The 23,951-nt window shown below is 40.9% G+C and overlaps 1 protein-coding gene across 3 annotated transcripts in view; it reads left to right on the forward strand.

Annotated features, from left to right (window-relative positions):
• LDLRAD4 (low density lipoprotein receptor class A domain containing 4) overlaps positions 1-23,951 on the forward strand; it is a 436,148-nt gene that overhangs the window by 397,153 nt on the left and 15,044 nt on the right. Inside the window, exons 1-2 of one of the 3 annotated variants that reach the window (XM_038392210.2) lie at positions 11,719-12,862; positions 15,781-15,935. In XM_038392210.2, coding sequence (XP_038248138.1) covers positions 12,793-12,862; positions 15,781-15,935 — 225 coding nt within the window. In that variant the 5' untranslated portion in view covers positions 11,719-12,792. Of the gene's footprint in view, positions 1-11,718; positions 12,863-15,780; positions 15,936-23,951 lie in introns of those variants that run through there. The other 2 variants (XM_038392211.2, XM_038392209.2) reach the window with 2 other exon arrangements.

Genomic DNA, 23,951 nt, shown 5'->3' on the forward strand with positions numbered 1-23,951 from the left:
AGAGGTGAGCATGCTGCCTCTGTTGTGCTCTCAGTTCAGGCCTAGGAAAGAAGGTCTAGCTCCTGAAACCAGACTTGCAGTGTTGCCAACGCTCATGATTTGATTGCGAGCCTGGTGATATTTTGTGTTTTTCTTAAAGCATCAGCTCTTGGAATAAAGAGACTGCATGAGTATCTGAGCTGAAAAATATGCAATATATCAATTCTGAGCCTAAAGGCTCAGAAACCAGAAGGCAAATACAAAGAACCTGATATTTGTTTTTTTTAAGCTAAGCTCATGATTTCGGGGGGCCTGACTCGTGATTTTTTATGCTGGGGGTGGCAATACTGTTAACGCTGGCCTGTTCCGTGGTAATGTGGATTCTAACAATGGCAAAGACTATCATCAGGTCAAATATCTCATCCTGATCTCAATGGGGTACTTGGTTGGAGTGCGACTGAGATGAATCCATAGTTCAGTTCTCCTAAACAGAGACCACCATTCAGGCCTGTACTCTCTGCTGATTTACATTTGTTTGTGAGTGGACAATACTGTGTGTGCAATTTTATATATAAACAGTAATTCTTTTATTCAGGGCTGCACAAGCAAAAGACAATGTGCTTTATCTGCTTACTTTGAAAGTACAAGATAGGAAAGGGCCTTATTTTGCTAAATAGCTCTTTCGAATTTAGTGATGGCAGTCATTACTAGGGAGCAATATGTTATATTTACGGTAGTAGGACAAAAATTTGGATGTTTACAGAGACTAGTGAGTTTCCCGGTACTTTCCAGTGGTGGCTCATAGGCTTTTGCACCCGCTTGCAGCAGCAACTTTGGAGTAACCTGGTCTGTCATGAGATCGCCGTAAAAATTGCACTATTGCATCCATGCTGTTGTGAGGCAGATGTGAAATTCATGTGAGTCAGCACTCTCCCACCAGACAGACAGAAACGGAGTCCACAACTTTTAGGAAACAAATATCCCATTCATTAGCTCAGCTCCTTTTGGATAAATCATTACTACTGTAAACCATACATTCTAATTAGGGAAAGAAATTTCACAATGTAAATAAAACAAATTACTGTGGGAGAGCAGTTTGTGTTTCATTGTAATGTCTAATGGCATATTTCTCATAAATAGATTTTCCCCCAGTCAGACCCATCACATCTATGATACACGTGGGCACCATTAACCTGCACACACCAGAGTTATTCCTAAACTTATTTCCTCCCCAGCAGTGCAATGCGGTTCTGCTGTCTCGGGTGGTTACCTAAGGTTAGTCCATTTTTTGTGCATGTATCCAGACAGTTTGCATGAAAGCGTTGCCAGAGAAACAACAGTAGAATCACAGACTAAGGGCTCGGAATATCACTCATTGATCCAGTCTGTCATACCACTTATGGATCCAATCATCAGTATGAATGCAATTCCTTTTTTACCTCTTTAAGTATTAAAATAGCTGAGGATGGGATTCGTGGATTTTGAAAAAAATCTGATTCTACCACCATTGATCAGACTGTGCATTTGTATTGATTTCCCCCCTTCTCCCTTTTGGACAGCATTTTCCCCATGCTCCTGCTTTTAGCTTTCAAGAGTGGGCCTGAGAAAATACTCTTTAAAATTTTACTAGATGCAAGCAGTACTCACGCTTAACTATTCTTATCTCCTTATGTGTGTGGACCTCCATGCATGCATAGCGGGCTGAGTGTTGCTGTGCAGATCTGAGGAAAATGCTGACTCCAGCCTTTGGATTGTTATATGCTCACCTGTCATTGAGAAATGAGCAGATTGAACTCTTCTAATGAATCTTTAACAGCCAGGCTTGGTCTATTATGACTCTGATGCTTAAGTACAGTCATAAACATATGCTATATTTGTCCTGCAGGAATCTTTAAAGTGTTTTTGAAGCAAATGGCTTCTACAGTAGTTATTTGCTGTCTGAAGTCTACTGCCACCTTTTAAACTTAAATACACTTTATTGTCAGATGCTCAGTGTGACAGCTGGACCCTCTGGGATGTCACCTGGTGTGCTGGGATGCCGCTGAGTCAGACTATTCCGCCAGCCTGGGCCCCCTTTTACCTGGTCTTGCTGGGCTAGGCTCCCCAGCCTTTTCTAGCCAAGCACACAGGCAGGGCCACCCCCAGCTGCACAGAGAGACAGAGATCTGCACTGAGAAGGCTCAGATTCAGGGGCTTGCCACAGTACCCAGCTGTCCATCCCCTCCCCTTGGAGTACAAACCTGAAATTATTTAAAATCCTCTCTTCCCTCAATGTGGAGGAGGGTGTACACAACTTCTTACCCCACTCCACCCCAGTTAGAAATCACATAAACTGGGTTATATTGTAAACTAGAAATACATTTATTAACTATAACAGGTTTTATTTTATTTTAAGTAGTTAAGGAGGTAGCAGACAGAACAAGGCAGATTACTAAGAAAATAAAACAAAGCATGCAAATTAAGCTTAATACACTAAAGACACTGGTTACATGTGAGTTCTCACTGTAAATGTGGTTCTAATAATCTTCTTCACAGGCCAGATGTCCTTCCAGGTTGGGCCCAGTTCTTTCCCGCAGTTCAGTTTTAGTTGTTTCCAATCAATCAATCAACTTGGATGGGATAGCAGGAGAGAACTGACAATCAGGATTACCTCACTCCCCACCCTTAAATGTGATTTGCATAAGGCTGGAGTCCTTCATTTCCTAGTTTGACCCTCCTTCCCTTACAGTGGAAAGTTACAAGAAGTCCCAGGTAATGTTTTAGTATCAGGTGACAAGACCTCCTGACTCTGTAGGGCCCTTGTAGCCATTCTTCATAGCTGACCCACAGGAAGACTATGATCTTTTACAGTCCATGGTCCTCGCTGATGGGCCATCCGCCCTGTCTGGCTTTTCCATTGTTGTACCTGAAGTGTTGGCAGGGTGCATCACCCAAAGTAACATAGTTGAAATACAGATACATAGTCAATATTCCTCATTTCAGATACAGAAATGATGCATGCATACAAATAGGATAATCACATTTAGCAAATCATAATCTTTCCAATGATATCTCACATGAGCCATCTTGCATAAAGTATATCTCAGTTATGTCATATTCATATCATAAGCATATTTTCATAAGGAATATGAAATGACACATCACACTTAGCTTGTAACATAGAAGACCTGGCAAATCAGTAACTCCTCCTCTTTTCTCATTTAGCTATCTTATGTTCTTGCCTCCCAGGATTTTTTAATCAGTCTAAAATGACTTCGGAGAAGAAATTTAAAAAATGCTATTTCACTGCAGCTTTCTCATCCCTTTTCCTCTCCATTCCAAGATCACATGCTTAACTTGTGTATACAATGAATCATGAGATGGAAGTACTGATCTGGGCCTCAACCAAGCCTTCAAGGCACTAAAGAGCTTGAAGTTCTGGGAGTCATGAGCACAATCCTTGAGAATAAAATTCTAGAATGATCTATAATTGCTAGGATGATCCCATCACCTGCTTCTGAAGCTTTAGTACATGCTAATTATCAGCATTCTGAAAGCTTGGTTATTCTGTTTTGGGGCTACTAGGGATTTTTGCAGATTTTAGGCTTGCGTTTGTTGTGAATTAGTCAAGACTTGAAGTTAGGAAGACTGATTTCCCTTTATGGAATTGGGGAAAGAGTGGAGGAATCTTTTGTACTTTACATATAATCACACTGACTGACATACTGTAGTCAATCATATGCAGTCCTATGATCTAAATAAGATTACTGAATTCCAGACATTTTTAAAAACAGCCATTCCCTTTTTACCAATTTAAAGTTTTCCTTGGAGAGAGAAATTATGATAAATTCATTGGAGAATCAGGAGTTTTGGTTTCTGTTTCCAGCTCTGCTATTGTCTTGCTGTGTGACTTATAGCAAATCACTTAATTTCTCTGTATCTGTTTTTCCTTTCTATGGGGAATATAATACAATATTGAATTCACAGGTTTATTATGAGAGCTATAGGCTATGTCTTCACTGCAAAACAAAAGTGTGTTTTAATCCTGAGCTAGCAAACTCAAGTTAGTTAGCTTGATGTAAAAGCCTAGTAGCAACAAGATGCAGTTAGTGTTTACCTCAGCGTAACTAATTGAAGACAACACTGCATCTACCATCTGCAGTTTACCTTGACTAGCTGCAGTAAAAAACACCTGTCTACATTAGGAACTTACACTGAGCTAGATATCTCAGTTCAAAATACTTCTCTTTTAGCAGTGAAGACATAGCCAAAGTTTGGCTTTTCCTTTCTGAGCTATTCTGAAGCAGACCAGGGGAAGTTCTCTGAGCCATTTTGCCTCCACTGGACAGAAGGGTTCAGGTGGATCTATGAGGGCAGTGTGTTCAGTAGGGCTGTCTCCACACTTGGCATTTTCTTACAGTCTCCAACCGCTGTGGTACCACCCGCACTGTTCCACTGGTGCTAACAGTAATGGAAGCACTACTGCAGGCAAGTCGCAGGAATTTTTATCACCTGTGTCAATGAATGCTGTTCAGAGCAGATCGAGATGATTAAAACACTGGCAGCCTGTGTATATACTTAGCTCTTCTGCAGTCAGACCCGCTGGTGGTAGTGCAGCAGTTGGAGATTTACAAGAAATACTAGTAAAGCTGAGGCCTCGTAGTCCTTGTTGCTACTGTAGAAAGGGGCAGTGTGCACGATGTAAGCCTCTGCTTCCAGTTACCAGCCAGCATTGGTAGATAGGCAGCGCCCTGAAATCTGGCCACATCCCTAAACCTTAATCCCCAAAACTGATAATATTGATATACCGTATAATTTCAGTAAGAAAACTATCTCCTCCTACTGATATTTTCAATCTCTGATTTTAATCCTGGTTTCACACCTTCATGTATGTTACAATGTTAAAAAACCTAGTTTAGCATGTCAGCGTGTTCTATGTAAAGATTCTCAAAGAAGGTCTGTGCATTGTCCAGCTCTGTGAAACCTTTCAATTAATGTTGATTGATAACGTTTGATAAAATATTTTGGTAACATGTTAATTTGCGATCAGTTTCTCACCATTGTCTCTCTCTGGCTGCCAGATAATTTGCTCGCAATGCAGGATGATGCAGGTGAATAAAGTACCTGGCATAAGACTCACTGAAGTCCCAAAGGATCTTTTTTTAGTGAAGCAGTAAATATTCCGTTTTGTGTGTAAAATAATGTTAATGGCTTATTTAGCAACATGTATTTCAACTGCCTGGCTTTTAGTTTTCTGTTGTGGGAGGATTCTTGCATATGCAGACATTCTAGCACTCGCTGCTAATTCTGTCTGCCTTTCTCTTTTCACTCTCGTCTAAGTTATTTCCATGGAAGGATAATATATTATGTGATCTCTCAGGTTTTTAATGTATCTCTTGATTCACCTCTTATAGTTACTTCTTGAATGGGCTGTAGAACAACTTACGGCTGAATCCATCCCTTACTGGCTGGAGCCATTCTGGGAGTGGTGGGAGTTTGGGGGAAGGTTGAGCAGTGCCACTGTGTTCCTGTGAACTGAACTATTAAGTTCACAAACCAAATCATAGAAGATCAGCACAACTCTGTCCATGACTTGCATAGCACAGCATTGCATTTATTGTCAGGACAAATGTCTGAAGAACACAATTTTTTCCTTTTCATTCTTTATTATTGTTATTATTATTATTATTATTACTATTGCTCTTTCTTGAGTTCAATCTGGCCTTTCCTGATAATTATACATCCTGCTTCTACAACTGATGATTAGATTAGCTAATCAAACAGGCAAAAAGCAGTGAAATATGATCAAAATAAAGGGCGGAAGGAGTTGTGCTATTTTCGGTACAGATGATTTGGTTCTTAAGGTTTTAATGGAATTAAATGGAGGATTGAATTAGCCAATGATTGAATTTAGTGGAAGTCACTGTATACCGGTGTTTAACGTAACAGATCCCTGCACAGAATTTTGATTCTCAACCACCCCTTTAGTGATGTTTTCATAGTCTGAATAGCCCTGGGCAAATTATCACAATCAAACTTACAGCAGCTTTTCCATGCACACAGTTTCTCATTCCATGTGCATCTATACTAGGAAATTCCTTACCTATTTTTCTGCAATGGCATGGCTGCACCATTGTTACCAGAAGTGTAAGCTCTAGTGTAGACAGAGTGCAGGTATTTTTACCACCATATCCAATCCTGCTTACGTGACAGTGGTAAAATGACCGTGCCCCACCCTGAGCTAGCATTAGTAGACCTACAGAGGTGCAAGTTCAATAGTAAATATCCCCAAAATTGCCAGTGTATACACAGCTAGGGATGCTCTTGAGCCAGGCAGATATGAAATGTGGGTTGGTTTTACAGTGTCATGCCCAAGTTGGACTACTTGTTCCATTACAGGAAAACAAACCACCACCTGTATGGTCTGCACATAAGCCATGTGGGCTTTGTGACTTTGGATCAAGCACACCTTTGTTTATCTAGGAAACATGGTTTGGAGGCAGCTCTTTAATTGAGGCTTGAAATGAGTAATGTTTTTTTAAATCAAAAATCAATTTTCACAGTTTTTCCTATAAATGTAGAATAAAGAACAGCTTTAGTGGCAAGTTAATTTAGATGTCTGTGCACTCTCCCTCTCCTGCTTTAAATTCCTCTTTCAAACTCACTTCTTTAGGCTTCTGTCACTAATATCACACTCGTGCTATCTGTTCACTTTCCCCTAATCACATTGAAACAAAAATAAAATAAATATTAAAAAGTGAGGCATACAAGTGCCACAAGTCTGAATACCTTGTAAATTAGAAGAGCAGTTTTTCCTTTCCCCATGATATGGGGATTTCTCTGTATCTTATGTGTGAACTCCAGGGCCAGATTTACCAGAGTGCACAGAAGTGGGAATCCACCACAGAGAAGGGCGGATCGAGTTGCCTGTTAGAAAGGGCAGTTTAGGTGATTACTCGGACTTTAGATGACTTGCAACCAGAGGCTACCATGTACCCTTCTCAGTCAGTTCTGCCAGCCTTCTGAGACGAACCAATCTCCTATAGCTCACCTTGGATGGACATGTTTGTTGCTGGTCTCCAACACACAAGCTCACCTCCCCTGGATGGAGATCCTAAAGCAAGGGTCGTCCACCAGGCTGTACATCACAGGCAGATGGCATAGGCCATGGAGTGAATTTGTCCACTTGTCTTTTGAATGGACTGTAAAGCACAGTGAACACTTATGGTGCTATGTAAATAATAATACTATCATTGTGCCGGTCTAATTTGGCTTTCTGTTATCAAGTGTGTGTTAGATATTTCACAGCACAAATGAGGTAAAATTCACCCCAGTGCAGAGGCTTATCATGAGTCTTATGCACTATGTACTTTTTCTACTTAAGCCCTCAACATAGGGGTGAATTTCTACCATGGTGAATAACACCATTTTATACCAACTTTTGCACTTTAGCAAATACTAAAAAGAAAAGGCGTACTTGTGGCACCTTAGAGACTAACAAATTTATTAGAGCATAAGCTTTCGTGAGCTACAGCTCACTTCATCGGATGCATCCGATGAAAGCTTATGCTCTAATAAATTTGTTAGTCTCTAAGGTGCCACAAGTACGCCTTTTCTTTTTGCGAATACAGACTAACATGGCTGCTCCTCTGAAACTTAGCAAATACTGTTTACTTTTTACAAGCTTTATTGAATTTTACAAAGCATAAAAATAAAGAACAGATTAGAGAGGTGTCAAGACATGAGCCACAATAAACCATGTTCCCACAGGATCTAAGTAAAGAGACTAAGAATTTGCCTGTAGGATTCCAAATGTTGAGAAATGAAACTGTTTTGTTATACTTGAGTATAATATCACTCATGTTTGTAAATCAAGAAGACAGTTTCCGATCTTGTGGGTTCCATGAGGGATTTTTGCATAGACAGCGCGAGTCTTTTGTTTGGGAATGCTACTCCCAGGAGCGCTAAAAGCTCCCCAGAAGTGTGGGGAGGGCGCATTGGCACCCAGACTCTGGCCCTGCCCCCTGCTCCACCCTCCCCCTGACACCCCACCCCCACTCGCCTCTTCCCCTGAGGCCCCCCCACCATTCCCTTCTTGCCACACCCTACCCCCTGTCACTCGCCCTTAAGGGGAGGGGTGGAGTGGGGGTGAGGCCATGATCGGGGCAGCTGTGCCCCCCCCCACTTCTAGAGAGCTTCTGGCACTCCTGCTCCCGGGGTGCAAAGGCAGCCGGCCATTGCACCTCCAAAGGGAGGTGATATGCATTTGACATTTGCCCCCTGTATCGCCAGCCTTTTTTATTTGGGGGAGGCTTACCCTCCCCAGGCCTCTTACATGCACAGCTCTTGGATTTTTGTAAGATATGACTGAGTGCAGAGATAGATCAGTCAACACTTTCTTTACAACCTCAATGACATCAAACTGGGTTTAATTAGCTGTTGCTTTTGTCATTAACATGTTAGACTTATAATGGCTCTTTGAGGAACATTATGATTCAATATGCTAAAGCCTACTTGATAGGGTTGCCAACTGTCTACTTACACAAACCCAAACACCCTTACCTCACCCCCTGCCCTGAGGCCCCATCCCTCTGAGGCCCCACCCCACTCACTCTATATTCCCTCCCTCTGTCGCTCACTCTCCACAACCCTCACTCTCTTTCAACAGGCTGGGACATGGGGTTGGGGTGCAGGCTGTGGGCTGGGGCCAAGAGGTTCGGAGTGTGGGAGGATGCTCTGGGCTGAGCCTGGGGCAGGGGGTTGGGGTGCAGAAGGAGGTGCAGGGTGCAAGCTCTGAGAGGGATTTTGGATGCTGAAGGGGCCTCCAGGCTGGGGCAGGAGATTGGAGTGCAGGAGGGGTGAGGGGTGTGGGCTCTGGCTAGGTGGCGCTTACCTCGGGCGGCTCCCGGGCGGCGGTGCTGTGAGGCTAAGGCACGCTCCCTGCTTGCCTTGGCCCCGTGCAGCTCCCAGAAATGACCGGCATGTCCCTGCGGTCAAGGGGCTCCGCGTGCTGCCCCTGCCTGCAGGCACCGCCCCTGGAGCTCCCACTGGCTGCAGTTCCCAGGGTCACAAGGATGTGCCAGCTGCTTCCGGGATCGGCGCAGGGCCAGGGCAGGTAGGGAGCCTGCCTTAGCCCTGCTGTGTTGCTAGACTTTTAGCAGCCTAATATCTCCCGGTTTGGCTTCAGTAGCCTCTGGAAGATAGAGCCCAATTCCGGGAGACTCCCAGCAAAACTGGGAGGGTTGGCAACCCTACTACTTGAGGGCACTTTCACCAGAACACATGTTCTAGTTATACAGCTCACTACAGAATCTTCGTTCAAATAAAGGGAATGGTAGGCTATAGTACGTCCACCAAGCCTCTCTTACAAAATGTCTATTGCTAGCTAATCAGTTGTTTATTGCCCCTAATGGCTCAGAACACAGAAACACTTCCTTCAGGATTCTTTAATACATAGGTCATTAACACCAATATTATTCTGAGGAAACTTCTTGAAGATCTGATTACACCATTTATGGATACACTATACGCTATAACAGTTTGTCATTTGATGCATGCACATGCACAATAACATTTAATAAAAATAAATTAATTAAATTTATTAATTAGTACAATAATTAATTGTGCAGGGAGTACAATATTTAATGCATAGGTGAAACTGACATATCAGGCTTTCTGCACACCTAATTGTCACCATGACAAAAGCCGTTATTCTGTACTGGAAGAGAAACCCTTCAAACATGAGACACAAACATTCAAAGCAGTTTCTTCAGTTGTAGGAGAGCAAAGGGAGGAAGCATTTGAAACTTCCAAATAAATTTATTTCCCACTTATTTTTTTAAACCAAGTTTCTCTGAAATCAACTTTGTCATTTTAAAATTTAAGTCCAGAGATGATATTTTGTGTGGCAAGTTTCAACCCATAGAATTTTTTTATAGCTGAATTGTAAATCCCCAGGGACAGGAATGTATAATGGAAATGCCGATTGACCTTAATAGTAGCTGTTAACATGCACAGATGACCAAAAAAGGAAAGACCACGCAACAAAAACACACAACAAGGATATATAAAATGTATAGGTCAATCTCAGAATTAATTCTTTAAAGCCAGTGATAAGACTCTGAACTTTAAGTTGACCTGTACTATATTACTTCCCTCTATTACTACTGCTGTAGCTCATTACTGTTAGCAATGCTGCAGTTGATAATATTCAAGTTGGACAGCAGTTCATGAGTATATGTTTTAAAACCTATTCTAATGTTCCATTAACCTCTCAGGAGAATATTTTATATAATCCATTACCATTACGCCCTCCCCCGCCCCCCAAATGCAGTGTTTGGGGTGTGGGTGTATATATAGTCTAAGCAAGATGAATCCTTGACATTCTTAAAGTTATAAATCACAAATTCACATTCTGCAATGCATAACAACCCACAACTATTTTACTTAAGTTGTGTGTGTGTTCAGGTGCATTGCTGGATCAGGGCCATAGGGCTGGCAGTATTGAATATCAGCACTTACAAAAGAATATATATAGTGCTAACAAACTACAATCCAGGCAATCAGGGAGGCATTATGGTCAGGAAACTTGTTCTGTTCCTAGAGGATAAGAGACTTGTTCTATTCCCAGTCCCACTGACCTGATGTGTGACTTTGAGCAAGTCACTTCATTTCTCTGTGCCTGTTTCCCCTCGCACTCTTGTCTGTCCTGTCTGCTTGGATTGTGAGATGGTCAGGCAGGGATAGTCTCATGCTCATGTGTTTGAACAGTGTCTAGCAGGATGGAGAGCCAGTCTCAGCTGGTGCATCGATCTGGTCAGTATTGCAAGAGAATGGGAGGAAGGAGGACTGACCAAACTGGCTATGCAGGCATATTTAGGGGTTCTGTAACCATTTTTAAAAATAATGAGCTGAAAAGCTACTGGAGGACAATCATATGTCAGCCTATATATCTGGCAGGGCTGAAACACTGTTACTAAATATTAACTATAGGTGTTCACATACAAACAGTACTGAGAACAAGCCATGCCAATAACTTGTTAAAAATGGAATGTGGATAGAAACTACTATTCTTCCCTCTCTCCCACTCCTTTAATTTGGAAAGCGGATGAGTTCATTTAATTTACAAAGGTCAGATCCAGTATGGCTACTCTGGTATTCAAAACTAAAAATGGAAAATAACTTTTTATTTTAGCTACAAAACAATTCTCATGATGGTTGTCCTTTGGCAATATTACACCAGGATATTTCCCTATTTTTTATAAGCCATAATTACACTATGACTCTCCCTACAACATTACATAACAAGATTGCAGCTAATTTCTAAAGGTGTCTTCTGTGTGGCTCTGTACCTGTCAGCCCTGGAAAAGCATAGGATAAATACGTTTGGCGATAAATTTTTTCATTGATACTTTTTAAGTCTATTGGAATGAACTGGACATTCTGGATAGATAAAGAGGAAAAATAGCAAATATATTGCTTAAATGAGTATATTCTTTTTTCAACAGCTGGCATGTATAAATTTAGAACCACTCAGAATGTACAAGGGAAAAGTGTTGATAAATCAGAAATAATAAAATGTCTGAATAGAATGTAATAAGTATCATACCCAATGTCAATTAAAACAATTTTTGTTAACGTTATTTCACTTGAGAAGGTTCAGAGAAAATAACTGTATTGTTCACAGAGTGTGATTTGGAGGGAAGATTAGCAGTACAGTGCTTTTATCTCCATCCAGGCTTTGACTATGCTTACGTTAGTAGCATACAGTAGAAAACTGTGTGTGTGTGTGTGTGTGTGTGTGTGTGTGTGTGTGAGAGAGAGAGAGAGAGAGAGAGAGAGAGAGAGAGTGTTTCTAGTGTGCTTATGACATCCTCAGTTTCCAATGCGGAGCTTAGTTAAAAGAGCATGTGTTAGCAACTCCCAATAGTTGGAGACCTCTGGCAAAGAGTGAGACAGAGGGAGGGAGCATTAGCAGTCTTGACTAAAGTAGTGAGTGCAGTGTTCTGGGCATGGAATGACGCACGTATTTTGCTGGATCAGAAATGCGGAAGAATTAGAAGCCTCTAAGTGTCAACTAGTCTTGGTTTAAAGAGCAAAGCAGCATAGCTACGAAGCTGTTATCTGTGTGGTGCTGGTAAGATATACATTCTTTGACTTCTTTCTTTCTCGCTCGCTCGTTTTCTTCCCTTCCTCCCTACCATTTTCCTCCTCTCAAGGCCTACATAGCACAAGGCTTTTTGACAGGGATCAAGGGGGAAACAATTTGTTTGGCCTTTGGTTAGCCTACAGATTTTCTTTTTCTTTAATTTTTTTTAAAATCCTTTTTTGTTTTACGTTTAGTCTGAAGCAAAAAGATTGTATCTAGTCAGAGTTGAAATGCTCTTTTCTTGTCTCTATGTGTGTGTGTGTATGAATACACACGCAGTCTATGTATGTACATTTTTGAGTAAACAAGAGTAAAAGTCCATTTCAGCTGGCCTGAAGATATGAGGCCTTGGAGAGACTATCTGTTTCCACAACGGCCCCAAGTTCCTGTTACATTACATGTTGCTCTCTGCTGATGGCAGTTGATAATTGGTAGCCACAGTCTGTGGTCTGAGCGCAGCATTTTGTCTAGCACCTGGGCTGGGCCCTGCTGATATACAGTGGAGTGAGAGAGACACACACACACACAGACAGAAAATAAGCTAGCTGTAACTGTGCAACTCTGAGTGAGCGGCCTCAAGGGGATATTGCCTCACTGCATGGAACTTACCTGAGGCTGACTGGTGATGCTGTGTGTGCTGGGGGGTTCACAGAGAGGCTTGAATCCCTTTTCCAGAGGACACGATTATGTCCAGTGAACAGCGTAACAGTACAGCGTTGAAGGATGCTCAGTTAAAAGACCTGTTGTTGGAAAAAGGTACTCCAGCTTTTGGTTGTATTTTTAAATATTTATTTAATTTATGCATGAATCAGATTATTGTAAATTTGATCTCTGACTTCTATCTGATCTGCCAAGTTACAATATTGCTGTATCAGAGTTACTCTTATGAGCAGAGGTGTATACATAGAAGGGAATCTATTATATATGCACACAGTTGTGTGTACAACTATCTCTTTAGGAAAATGGTCCAGGCATTTCTACCCACATGAATATAAATAAACTACTGTATCCCCTTTTCTAGTCTTAATTTATTCTCATTGGAAAGTGTTTTCAATAAATACATAATAGCCTTTTTTGCTGCATATTTGTGAAGTAAAAAAAAATTCCCCTGGAAAAACTGTATTACTGATCTTGTCTCCTTTATGCCTGTGTGTGGGTGAGTAGATATAATTTTTTCCATGCTCAATTTTTGAAGACAAGCTTTACTAGGGGATGTGGGTGGTGGTGGTTAGGAGGAGGTGCCTCTCATGTTTGCCGTTAACTGGGGAGCCTGGGTGGGGTGGGAGGGTATGTGATATGACTGTATGTTGGCATATATCAGAAACTGCACTAATTGCCTTGAGTTATGTCAATAAGTGTGGACTACTTATGCTATTGTCCTTTTTCTTCTGTTCTAATAACTAGCAGGGGGACAAATTGGGTACAGGAAAGGATCCCCAGCCTTTGAAAATAAATTGCTACTCTTGAAAATCTAATGGGGTGTTTTCTTATGCTCTGTTTTTCATTTTTGCATCATAAAGCCAAATTTGGAAAGAGTTTGCGTGTACATGCTGTAATAGAATACACTGGTTTTATTATATGTGACCATATTTTGATTGTATTTTTTTATTTGTAAGTCTCTCAAATGCATTAGATCCTGAAACATTTATTGAGAGAAAGGAGCTATTGCCCTATCATAGAAATACTGGGCCCTTGATAAATTCGGAAGACTCAGCCCTTGGCAGATAGAGAACTAAAATGTCATTCCAGTGATCTCTACATTCTAGGAAAGTCTAAATCAACATTACTTGTTTTGCATGTTGCCCTTTAGCAATAGTTTCCACAGTAAATATATAGGCCAAAAAAAAAAAGTTGTGAGTATGGAGATGCTTAAATAACTAGTCTTTATATATTCTGTAGTATAGCAATTGTCTTCTGTGTCAAGTTTGTAACCTGCAATTGTGACCTATGGCAAATTGACCTTATCCTAAAACACATACGTAAAGTCTGTGTTCCATGCTTTTAGATGTTTTACCTATCAGTACAATGACCTGAGAAAAAACTGACAAACTGATTGTTGTATGTGGAGTTCTTAGTAGGAGTAATGGGAGAGCATAAAAGACTGAAGAATGAAAGTGTGTGTAGGAGTTGATTATGTTATTAATGAATGGTCTATACTTAACTGAAAAGAAAAAATAAATTAAAAATGTAATTGCATTGTTAAAAGAGCTTTAATCTTGGAATAATTTCAGTTACGCCTACTGTGATTAGCAATGAAATTAAGCTGCTAGACTTTTGTTTGTATGCCCTTGTTCATTGATAACTTCTGACAAGTAACAAAACGTTGTAGCACAGGCAGATATAGCAGGTATTACTACATGCTAGCACTGACAACCTTGTAGTATTCTTGCTTCTTTGCATTTCTTGAAGGTTTCTGATGGTTTTGTTTGGAAGAGATTTTAGAAGCTAAAAACATGGTTTGCTTTCATTTGCAATACAGGACATTTTGAAGAATACATATAGCAATCCTCTTTACACTCAACTTTTAAAAATCACCCTAGAAAAGAAAGATATAAAAGGAAAAGTGTCCCCTTTTTCCCCCTGTGCATTTACATTTCTGCTTTTTAACTTTGTTAGCTTCTTTTTTGCCTGGCTAAGATTTTTAAAATTGGGAGCCTAAATTTAGGCTCTAAATCCATATTTAGGCATCTTACTAAGTGGTGTCATTTTTCAGAAGTGCTCTTTTCCCTTTTTACCTGTGTGGCAGCCAAAGATGTGCTCCCATAGACTTGACATTCTCTTTGAAGACTAGAGCATCCCTTGTGAGTGATGCACTGTTTCCATAGAAATGTAAGCGAATGCATAACTCCAAAGGGCAAATTCTTCCCTTAGACACACCCATGCTGCTCCAGTAAAGCCAGTGGGGTTGCATGGGTGTAAGTGAGGGAAATTTTTGCCTCTAAATAACAATTTTTTCGTGGTACAAAATAGTCTTTTGCCAAAATGGTGGACTTTGTAATGTTTACATTATAAATAGCATCATTTCCTCAATCGTGTCTGTGCTGGCTTTCATTTTTAACCATGTTGGACTTTGCATTAGTTTGGAGTACCAGAACTCAGTAACTCAAGGTAAAATCCTACTGAAAACCAGGCAGTTTGTAGTTTTCATATGAGTTCGCAGATCGAGGCTTTCCTTTAACTCTTTCAGTTATGTTCTATCAGCTGCAAATTGTTAGCATGGCTGAGATACTGGAAACAAAGTATTTATTCCTCTCTCTGCGGTATCATCTCTGATGCTGCTGGAGATCCCAGGATTGTCCTCACACTATAGGGTGTTAATAAAAATAGCTTTTCCCACTAGGATCCCATATTTTCCAAAGGACTGTGTTGTCTTCTTCTTCGGGAAGAATTACCTTCGTGGAGGCTGAAGTGAGAGTGCATCATGAAGTGTCTCTTAACCTTTGATTTGCAGCTACCCAATGGCCTAAACTCTGTTAGTGCTTAAATGTGCTCTCTGCATTCTGGTTGGGGTGCAGAGTTCTTGACAAAACTGATATTTTAATTCATTTAAAAATGGCCATCAATAAATAGCTTGAGACAGTTGTCGTGAGACACTAAATGTTTGCAGAGTATTGTTGTGGAAAACAAATGTTCTGTGTCCAGGCTGATGGTTTTTCTCCCTTTCATTGTTTCAGCTGAACTGGAGTTTGTTCAGATAATCATTATAATCGTGGTGATAACTGTTATGGTGATAGTGATCATCTGCCTTTTGAACCATTACAAACTCTCAACACGTTCTTTCATCAACCGACAGAGCCAAAACAGGAGGCAGGAAGAAACTTTGCAGCCGGTAAGTCCAACCCCCTTCATCCCATCCTCCTCCTCCTCTTTCATGTTGGTCTCTTTCAGGGTTTAAAAATATATGAAGTTCTGATTATAGGCAGCCATGCAAAAAACTTCTGGCATCAGTTTTATTATTCTCTGTTAGTGAGTTAGTTTTTTGCCATTGTGTGTATTAATGAAAAAAAAATCAGCGCACGATTTTAGAATTTCACTGCACAGCTGTTTTTAGGCACTGCTCTGTTTTATATAGCAGCTTTTTCGTGCTTCATATTTGTCTGTTGGTGTGAGAATGTGAAAGCCCTGACTACTGCTTCTACTGCAAGTTTTTAGTAAATTTTCACCTTACGGAAGGTGTTGCAGTGATGACCTGGGAAGATTTGTCATTTCCTGTTTATCCTTAGAATAGATACCGCAGAGGCAGCAACAGCGTTAGCTCCTTACCAGCTACTGCGGAGAATGTGTAAAGCCTGACATTTTTCTCTCAGCTAATTCCCTTCCATTCCCAGGCTTGTCTCTGCTATCTGGAGGGGGGAAAGGCATCAAACAAATGTCTTAAATCAGGAAAATGAGGAGGATGAGGAGAGTCATGGACATTGGTGGGGCCCAGTAACTGAGTAAATGCCTTTTTGTGGTTCCTCTGGACTCTCCCTTTCCCCCTTGTTCTGTTTAATGTCATTTTCACAGTTGCAGCACATGCAGCTGTGGCAGCTGTGCCATCGAGGGTCCTGAGATGTTGCAGGCAGTCGCTACTAATGCCCCTCATGTTTCCGGTGTCCATTAAAGGCAATGGCAAAACTCCCATTGACTTCAATGGGGCTGGAATTTTATGCTAAGAGTTTGATACTTAGACCAAAGGTCCCACACATAACCCTAAGGTCTCTCTTCTGTCTTCTGTCACCTCCTAATGGTGAAAGGAGAGCTTGCTCTTTCAGCTCAGGTTGGCAGCAAGAGTGCCATTTATGATGATAGTTTTTGTGAAAAAGACATCATATCCCCTTAGGAACTGGGTTGAAACCACAACCTTATTTCACATGCCATTGAACGTCCAATGTCCATCAGATGATGATGACTTTCAACCGTTATTGCATTGGGCTGGTTTCAAACCCAGTGGCTAGAGGTGTACCTGCTTTCCAACCGACTGAGCCACTCAGGAACTTGCTTCTTTTTTACATCTGTTTGTAACATGATTATACATTTGATCCAAAGGGAAAAAACTTGCATAAAGTCCCAGTTTTATGTTTTTGAGTGAAGTTAGTACTTATGGAAATGATGGATGAATTACACTAGTTAGGATTAGACACAGTGCCAGCATTCTCATTCCTCACCAATATCAGCCCCTGCTGTTCTGGTGATGGGCCTCTTCTGAGCAGAGAGAGACACTGTCTCAACTTGTGTAGTGATTTTGTATTTGTAGGTGAATGGGGACTAAGCTTGACACTATCAAACGGGTGACCTAAGTCAGCATTGACCCACTGTTCCACCTGGCCCTCTCACTCATGGTGTCATTTTAAAACAATGTAGTAAGGCCCTAGTAAATTCTTCTTTGGTAGGACAAATTGCATTCTTTATTTTTTTGCAGATGTTTTTAGTTCTGAGGGGGCTATTTTATATCCTGTAGCCTAGGCAAACAGATGCTATAAGCATCTCAAAATATATTCCCTGCCAACACACACATTACAATGTTAGTGTCATGAGATGACAACGTAGTCCTGAAAGACACAGTGCAAAATATGGCAAACGTATAGTCCCTGGAGTTCTTTTTACAGACCACCTACATTCTGTTGATATCTGGGGGATCTATTTATTCTTGCACCTAAGAGAAGGAGGAGAGAAACTGTCTTATTGAGAGTAAATGATGTAGAGGTTCCCTCTCCAAAGGTACCTCCAGAATACTGTATTCTAACAGGGTTAAAACAAAATCAGAGCTCTTAAAACTTTTCGCTCACATACCTCTTATTATCTGGAGAAATCTTTTAGACTAACTTGAGGATTTTTCTTAAATGGACACCAGGAACTTAAACTTTTTCAGACAGAAGTGTGATTGTTTACCTACAATTGCTAGAAGTACCCCTGAAATAACTAGAGGAGGGTAAGAAATATTTTTATCTCCCCCTTGTTTTAATGCAATGTTGTCAAATGCATATAATAGTCCATTTCAAGATTTCCCTTTTATAGTCAATATCCCCTGTTGTTTGGGTGGGCCTTGGTCATAGGAACTAAGGAGAGAAAAACATCTTTTTGTAAATAAGAAAATTTAATTTGGCACTGCGGAGAGAGGAGCAGGTATCATGCCTGAAACAATTTTTAACTCATTTTTAAAATAATAACTAAATTTCTGTTTGATGGTACCCTTTTAAATAATGATAATCCCAGTCCAGTGGCTGGGAAGAGTCAAGAAACTCTCTGGGATGGGGTTGCCATCACTGTTGTTCATTTGGGTTTCTATTCAGCCAAGAACTTTACTTCAAATGATTTTTCCATTTTTGTAGGGCACAACAGGTGATGCTACTGGGATGGTCCCTAACTAAGGCCTGATCAAAAGCTCACTGAGTCAACAGAAACACTCCCATTGACTTCCTTGGGCTTTGGATCAGATCCAAGGTTGATCCTGCAAACACTTGCGGTATGTCTATGTTGCAGTCTAAGCCTGGGATTCAAACTGAAGCCTAAACTCCCTTCCATCTACACACAAATCGCGCTAACCCAGATCTCGGACCCAAAGTCCAAGGACCCCACAGCAGTGGAAGGTCTGAGTCAAGCTGGGACCCAGGGTTAAAGCCCTGTTGCTTTGCAGTATAGACACAGTCCCACTAGCTTCATGCCTTAGGAATCCGCCAAAAATATCCCACAATCCCCTGGGCCAACTTCCTTTGTTCTCTGGACACTCAAGTTTTTCCACATTGCACCACAAACAAAGGGCTAAAGCAGCCATATTTTGGAAGGGCACTAGGAAATCTGGGATATGGGTGGTTGGACACAGGTCCACATAATGCAGTGTAAATGCTGGAGTCCCAGGTTGGGATCCAGAGTTTAACAGTTCCTGACCAGGAGTTGCAAATGAATGTAGATGCTCAAGCACTAGGTTAACAAATCCGGGGTCTGCTAACTTGAGTTCTACTAACCCTGGGCTTACACTATAGTGCAGACTTATCCTTAGGCACCTGTCTATAAAACTGGAAAGAATTTCCAATAGAAACAGTTATGTTAAAAACAAAAAACATTCCCCTGCAATGTTCATAGTCCAGGCAGTGAAGGATTGTTCCAGTTCATGAAAACCAGAAAATGCACTATTGTGTGAACTAACTCGGAAAATGAGTAGTCTGTTTTCATTGTCTAAAGTGAGTGAAATGCACAAGGTAAATAAACAGCTTCAATGATGAAAAGTAACAGAAGTCGCATAGATTTTTTTTTAATTCTGTATGTAGATTTTCAACCTGGCAGTGTCCCTTTAAGTATTTTGCAGGTCTTGTACTCTTTTAATTGATGATGATAACTGGGTTCTCTGTCATGGGAGCAATGATTAAGGTGTTCAGACAGAGAACGGATTTAGAATACTTACTGACTACTAATTGCTAAAGGAAATGCACATCACTCTGGCTCAGGCCTTTGCTGTTTCTGAGCAGCGGTAACTGAAAAGAGTGGCAGTTCAGTATTTTCATAGAAGAATTATTTTTAAAAATAAAATGCAAGTGGTCATTTCTCTGTTTCAATGAACTTTGTCCAATTTCTGCTGTTGCTTCCTTACATCCAGGCAATCCTATTAATTTCATTGGGATTGCACAGATTTAACTGCAGGCAGAATCTTAGCCCCTTTTGTTTTAATTTGAATTCTATACACTGGGCAGTTCTGACAGGAATTTCATATGAGTTCATATTTGCGTAAATCTTAGATTTGCTCCTTTTATTACAGTCCTGGTGCTGCTAATGTCTAAACTGTAGCTAGATCACACAGGTTTATGGTGCCACAAAGACTTGAAACCCAGATAACTCATGTGTTTTATTCAGGTCTTTCCAAAAAAACCACAATTGAAATTAACAGATTAAAACTCCTCCTTCTAGTATTGCCAGCCTCGGGTGTTTAAAAATCATGAGACTTGCTTAAAAGTCATTGGATCTTTTTTTAAAAAATACATTTTGGGTTATTTTTATTTGCCTTCTGATTTTGAAGTCTTTACAGAGAGAATGCACTTGCTTCATGTTTTCAAGATTTTCTTTGCAAACTTGAGAGCCAGAAACTTACTTATTTTTTTAATTGGAATTCTCATACAATCTCTTGATTCATACAGTTGGGCATTGAAAATAACAGCAAATATCACAAGGTTTGCAATATGATCACAAGAGTTGTCAATGCTGACAGCCAGGCTTTTCAAAGGGCAAAAAGGGACTAGTCCTGAAAATGTCAGTGGCTCTTTAAAAGAAATGCTGATAACTGACTGTGTCTCAGTGTTCAAGTTGAAATGCGCTTTCCTGTGTACCCATCAATTCTCTGCTTTCTTTTCTTTTGTCTTACTCTTCTCCAGCCTTTCCTCTACTCTCCTTAATTTTTAAATTGTCTTGATTTAAGGTGCTGAAAACATCACATGTATCTAAATCAGACTTACAGATAAGTGATTTTTTCATAGCAGCTTTGCTTCAGGCAGATGTTTAAGGTACTACTACATAACCAATCTTGCTATCTGCCAGGATGACTAAAAACACTATTCTTGGTGCTTGGATACAAAATCAAAGGTGAAGTAGCTAAGGTATATAAAGGCAACTGAGTGGGAAGGCAAATGTTATAGTATGTACCATCCTGTGGGAAGGAAATTAGTGTTCACACAGCCAGGAGCAGGCCCAATGCTGTTTCGCTAGCAGAGTGCCATCAGCCAGCTTCATACTCTGTAACATCTCATGTGCTGCTGACTGCTTCTATGAGCAGTACAGGGATTCTCAGAACACAGCTGTATGGTAGCCTTTTAGGGGTACAGCAGCCTAAGGTGCAGCTGACATCTTTTTGGATCTAAATTATGGAACAGAGAATTGTGGATCAATGTCTTGTGAGAATTGAAATTTCAGCCTTCTTGGTAAATCAAAATGATTCCATGAGAATGTAACCAGAAACACTGGCTCAGGGTGACAACCCTAGTCTCCTATCTGCAAGGCCAGGAACTAAATATAAATGTTTCCTTCTGGGTGGTTAACCCATAGTGGAATAAACAGCATTGTCAGTGGGGACATTGGGAGAAAGTTGATTTTGAAAATGACATGTGAGAGGACATTTTGCAAACTTCTGACATTCCAGTGGTGATTTCTCTCTCTCTCTCTCTGCACCACTGATCTAAAATGGACATTTAAGGAGTTCTGAACACTTTCACTGCCCCAGGCCCACTCCTGGCAGCAAAAAATCCCTTGCAGAATACCATAGGAGACATGCGTCATGCAAGACACTCGCAAATGATTGGCCCCAGCATCGCTGCTTCCAATCTCTGTGGGAGGGATCTCTGTTTCAGTCAGCCAGCTTTCAGTAGTATGTATATTGATAATGCCTATCTGGTACTCTGAGATACTATTCCAGGAAAGCCGTTGTGAAAGTACTGTGCTCTTCCTGAATTTAGCTGGAACAGGCAATTCAGGAGAAAAGCAACAAACAGCAGTCCTGGCCTGTGTGGCACGACGATGACAACAACAAAAGGAACTGTTAAATAATATGAAAACTCCAGGGATTGGCTTGGTGATGTCAAACTTTGGCTTTGATTGATCCCCTTTAAATTGTATTTCCTTTTTTTATTGCATTAGCATTACTAGTTCTATTCACTGCTGGCAGCCCAGCATTACCTATTTTTCCTTCCGTTATTTTAACTTTAGATATAAAAGAAACCCGGTGGGAATAAGTTCTCAGATAACAGCCACAAGAGATAAGTGCCAAAGCTATAACTTTATCACCAGAGCATGGCAATATAGTTCACCCTCATTGCCCTCTTTATTAACCCTTGTGCGTAGGGTTGGCCTTGCAGTTTGCAGTATCCCAAAGTTGTCAGGAGGGGATTGGACATGTATTGCCTTTGCTCTCTGATTGCTGCTGGAGTGCAGGGGGATTGGCTCATCTGTGCTTCTCCTCAAAATGTACTGCCAGAAGGGACTCTGATTTGAATTGGTCTGAGTTGCCTTTCTCCCTCATCCATAATGTGGGAGGAATTGGGTCTTGTATGCCACCTTCTCCGGTCCCACTTTCCGAAAGAGTGGAATAACTCTAGCCCATGAGTTGATAAGCAAAGATAGCCAGTTATGGAAATTGTTTAGTGGTTTTGTGATACGAGTAAACATAAAGCCACAACAGTTTGTTTAAAAAGTTACTCATTTATTGAAGTGTTCTGGCCATTATTGTTTGAAGCCTACCCTAATAAAGGCACAGCATCTCCCTTAACAGGGGCAGCATAGTCCAGGGTCAAGGAGCAAGGAACTCCTGGATTCTAATCTGCCACTGACTCAATGAGGGGCCTTGAGGAAGTCATTTCTTATTCTTCAAATGCAAAGTGAGGATAATAATATGCACTCACATTAAGGGATGACTTGAAGGTTAGCTAATGTTTGTACAGTGAAGTCCAAGGATGTAAAAGCTTTAAATGTATTCATGGTCATTATTTCTGCTAGCTGTAGCTAGTCAGAAGACAAGTATAAATGCAGTTCTTTCCCTGATTAATTTTTCTCTTACCATCCCAGTACCCTATCTCTTTGTCATTGCACAGCCTTGTGCAAAACACCATCACTGTGCTTGCACTTAGGAAACAGGATTTCTAAGGGAGAGAGAAATCTTGCTGTAATGTTTGATTGTTCTGTTGGGGCATACAACAGTTTTGCTTTGCTTATGTTCTAAAGGGAATGTGTTGGTGATCATTAAGAAATATGATAGTCTGTGCCTCCAAAGAAGAAATAGATTGTGGTGAGAACTAATGTGTGTTGGCTAACCCTAGAAACAGTCAGACTGAAGCTCTAACTCCAACCTGTTACTGCCACCTAGGGTCAAGATTAAAAACTGCACTCAGAAAAATTTCATCTGCAAAAAGTGTGGCTGCACAGTTTGGGTGGGAAGAAGGAATAGGAATCTTAGGCCATCTCTAAACTGCACTTCCGTTGTTAAAACTTTTGTCGCTCAGGGGTGTGAAAAACACACCCTGAACAACAAAGCTTTTAATGACAAAAAGTACTGGTATGGAAAGCGCTTTGGCGGTGGGAGATGCTCTCCCAGCGCCGAAGCTACTGCCTCTCGTTGGAGGTGGTTTTATTTTGTCGCCGGGAGAGCTCTCTCTTGACATCAAAGAGCGGCCACACTGCGCACCATAAAATGGCGCGGCTGCAACAGCACAGCCAGGCCGTTGTGAGGTGCACAGTGTAGACACAGCCTTAGTTTCAGAAAGAAAGGAGTGCTTTAACTTATCAGCGGTCACGATTGTCTGTACATATGATATGCCTTTCTACTGTAAGCATACTAACATTTTCAAAATATATTCTACTGGGAGCATGGCTCTAGACTTTGGGGTATTGGTGGGGTTTCCAGCCTGAGGCCTTTTTGCTTGGGTTCCTTCTCCTAATTTAAACTCCTATTTCTCTCTCCCACGCTCTTTGCTAGTGGAGGCAAGTCCATCCTGGTGCCCTCATGTCATGTGCATTGAAGAGAACAGCATTAGCTATACCCGATGGAGCAAACTTTCACTGGCATCCAAGGGTAGTGACGATAAGCCATGAGAAAGTACCGTACTGATCTGAAATCAGGGTTCTAGTTCTGGTTGTCTGCCAGACTGGCTGCATAATATTACATGACAGAAAGAGAGTATCTCAGACAGATCAGCCCAGAAACTTAAAAGTGGGGGGTGAGATAGGGGGATAATCTATTTAAATGATATCGAAGCAAACCCAGAGTAAATATAGAATTTCTGCAGTCCCAGGGATAACTGGCAAACAAACTAATAAAAACCCCACCAACAAAACAGAAACAAAAATAATTCAGAAGTTCCCAAAGTGACAGAGGATTTGATGCAATTGATTT

This window comes from Dermochelys coriacea, chromosome 2, assembly GCF_009764565.3.
Source record: "Dermochelys coriacea isolate rDerCor1 chromosome 2, rDerCor1.pri.v4, whole genome shotgun sequence".
In the NCBI taxonomy this organism is placed as follows: Eukaryota; Metazoa; Chordata; order Testudines; family Dermochelyidae; genus Dermochelys; species Dermochelys coriacea.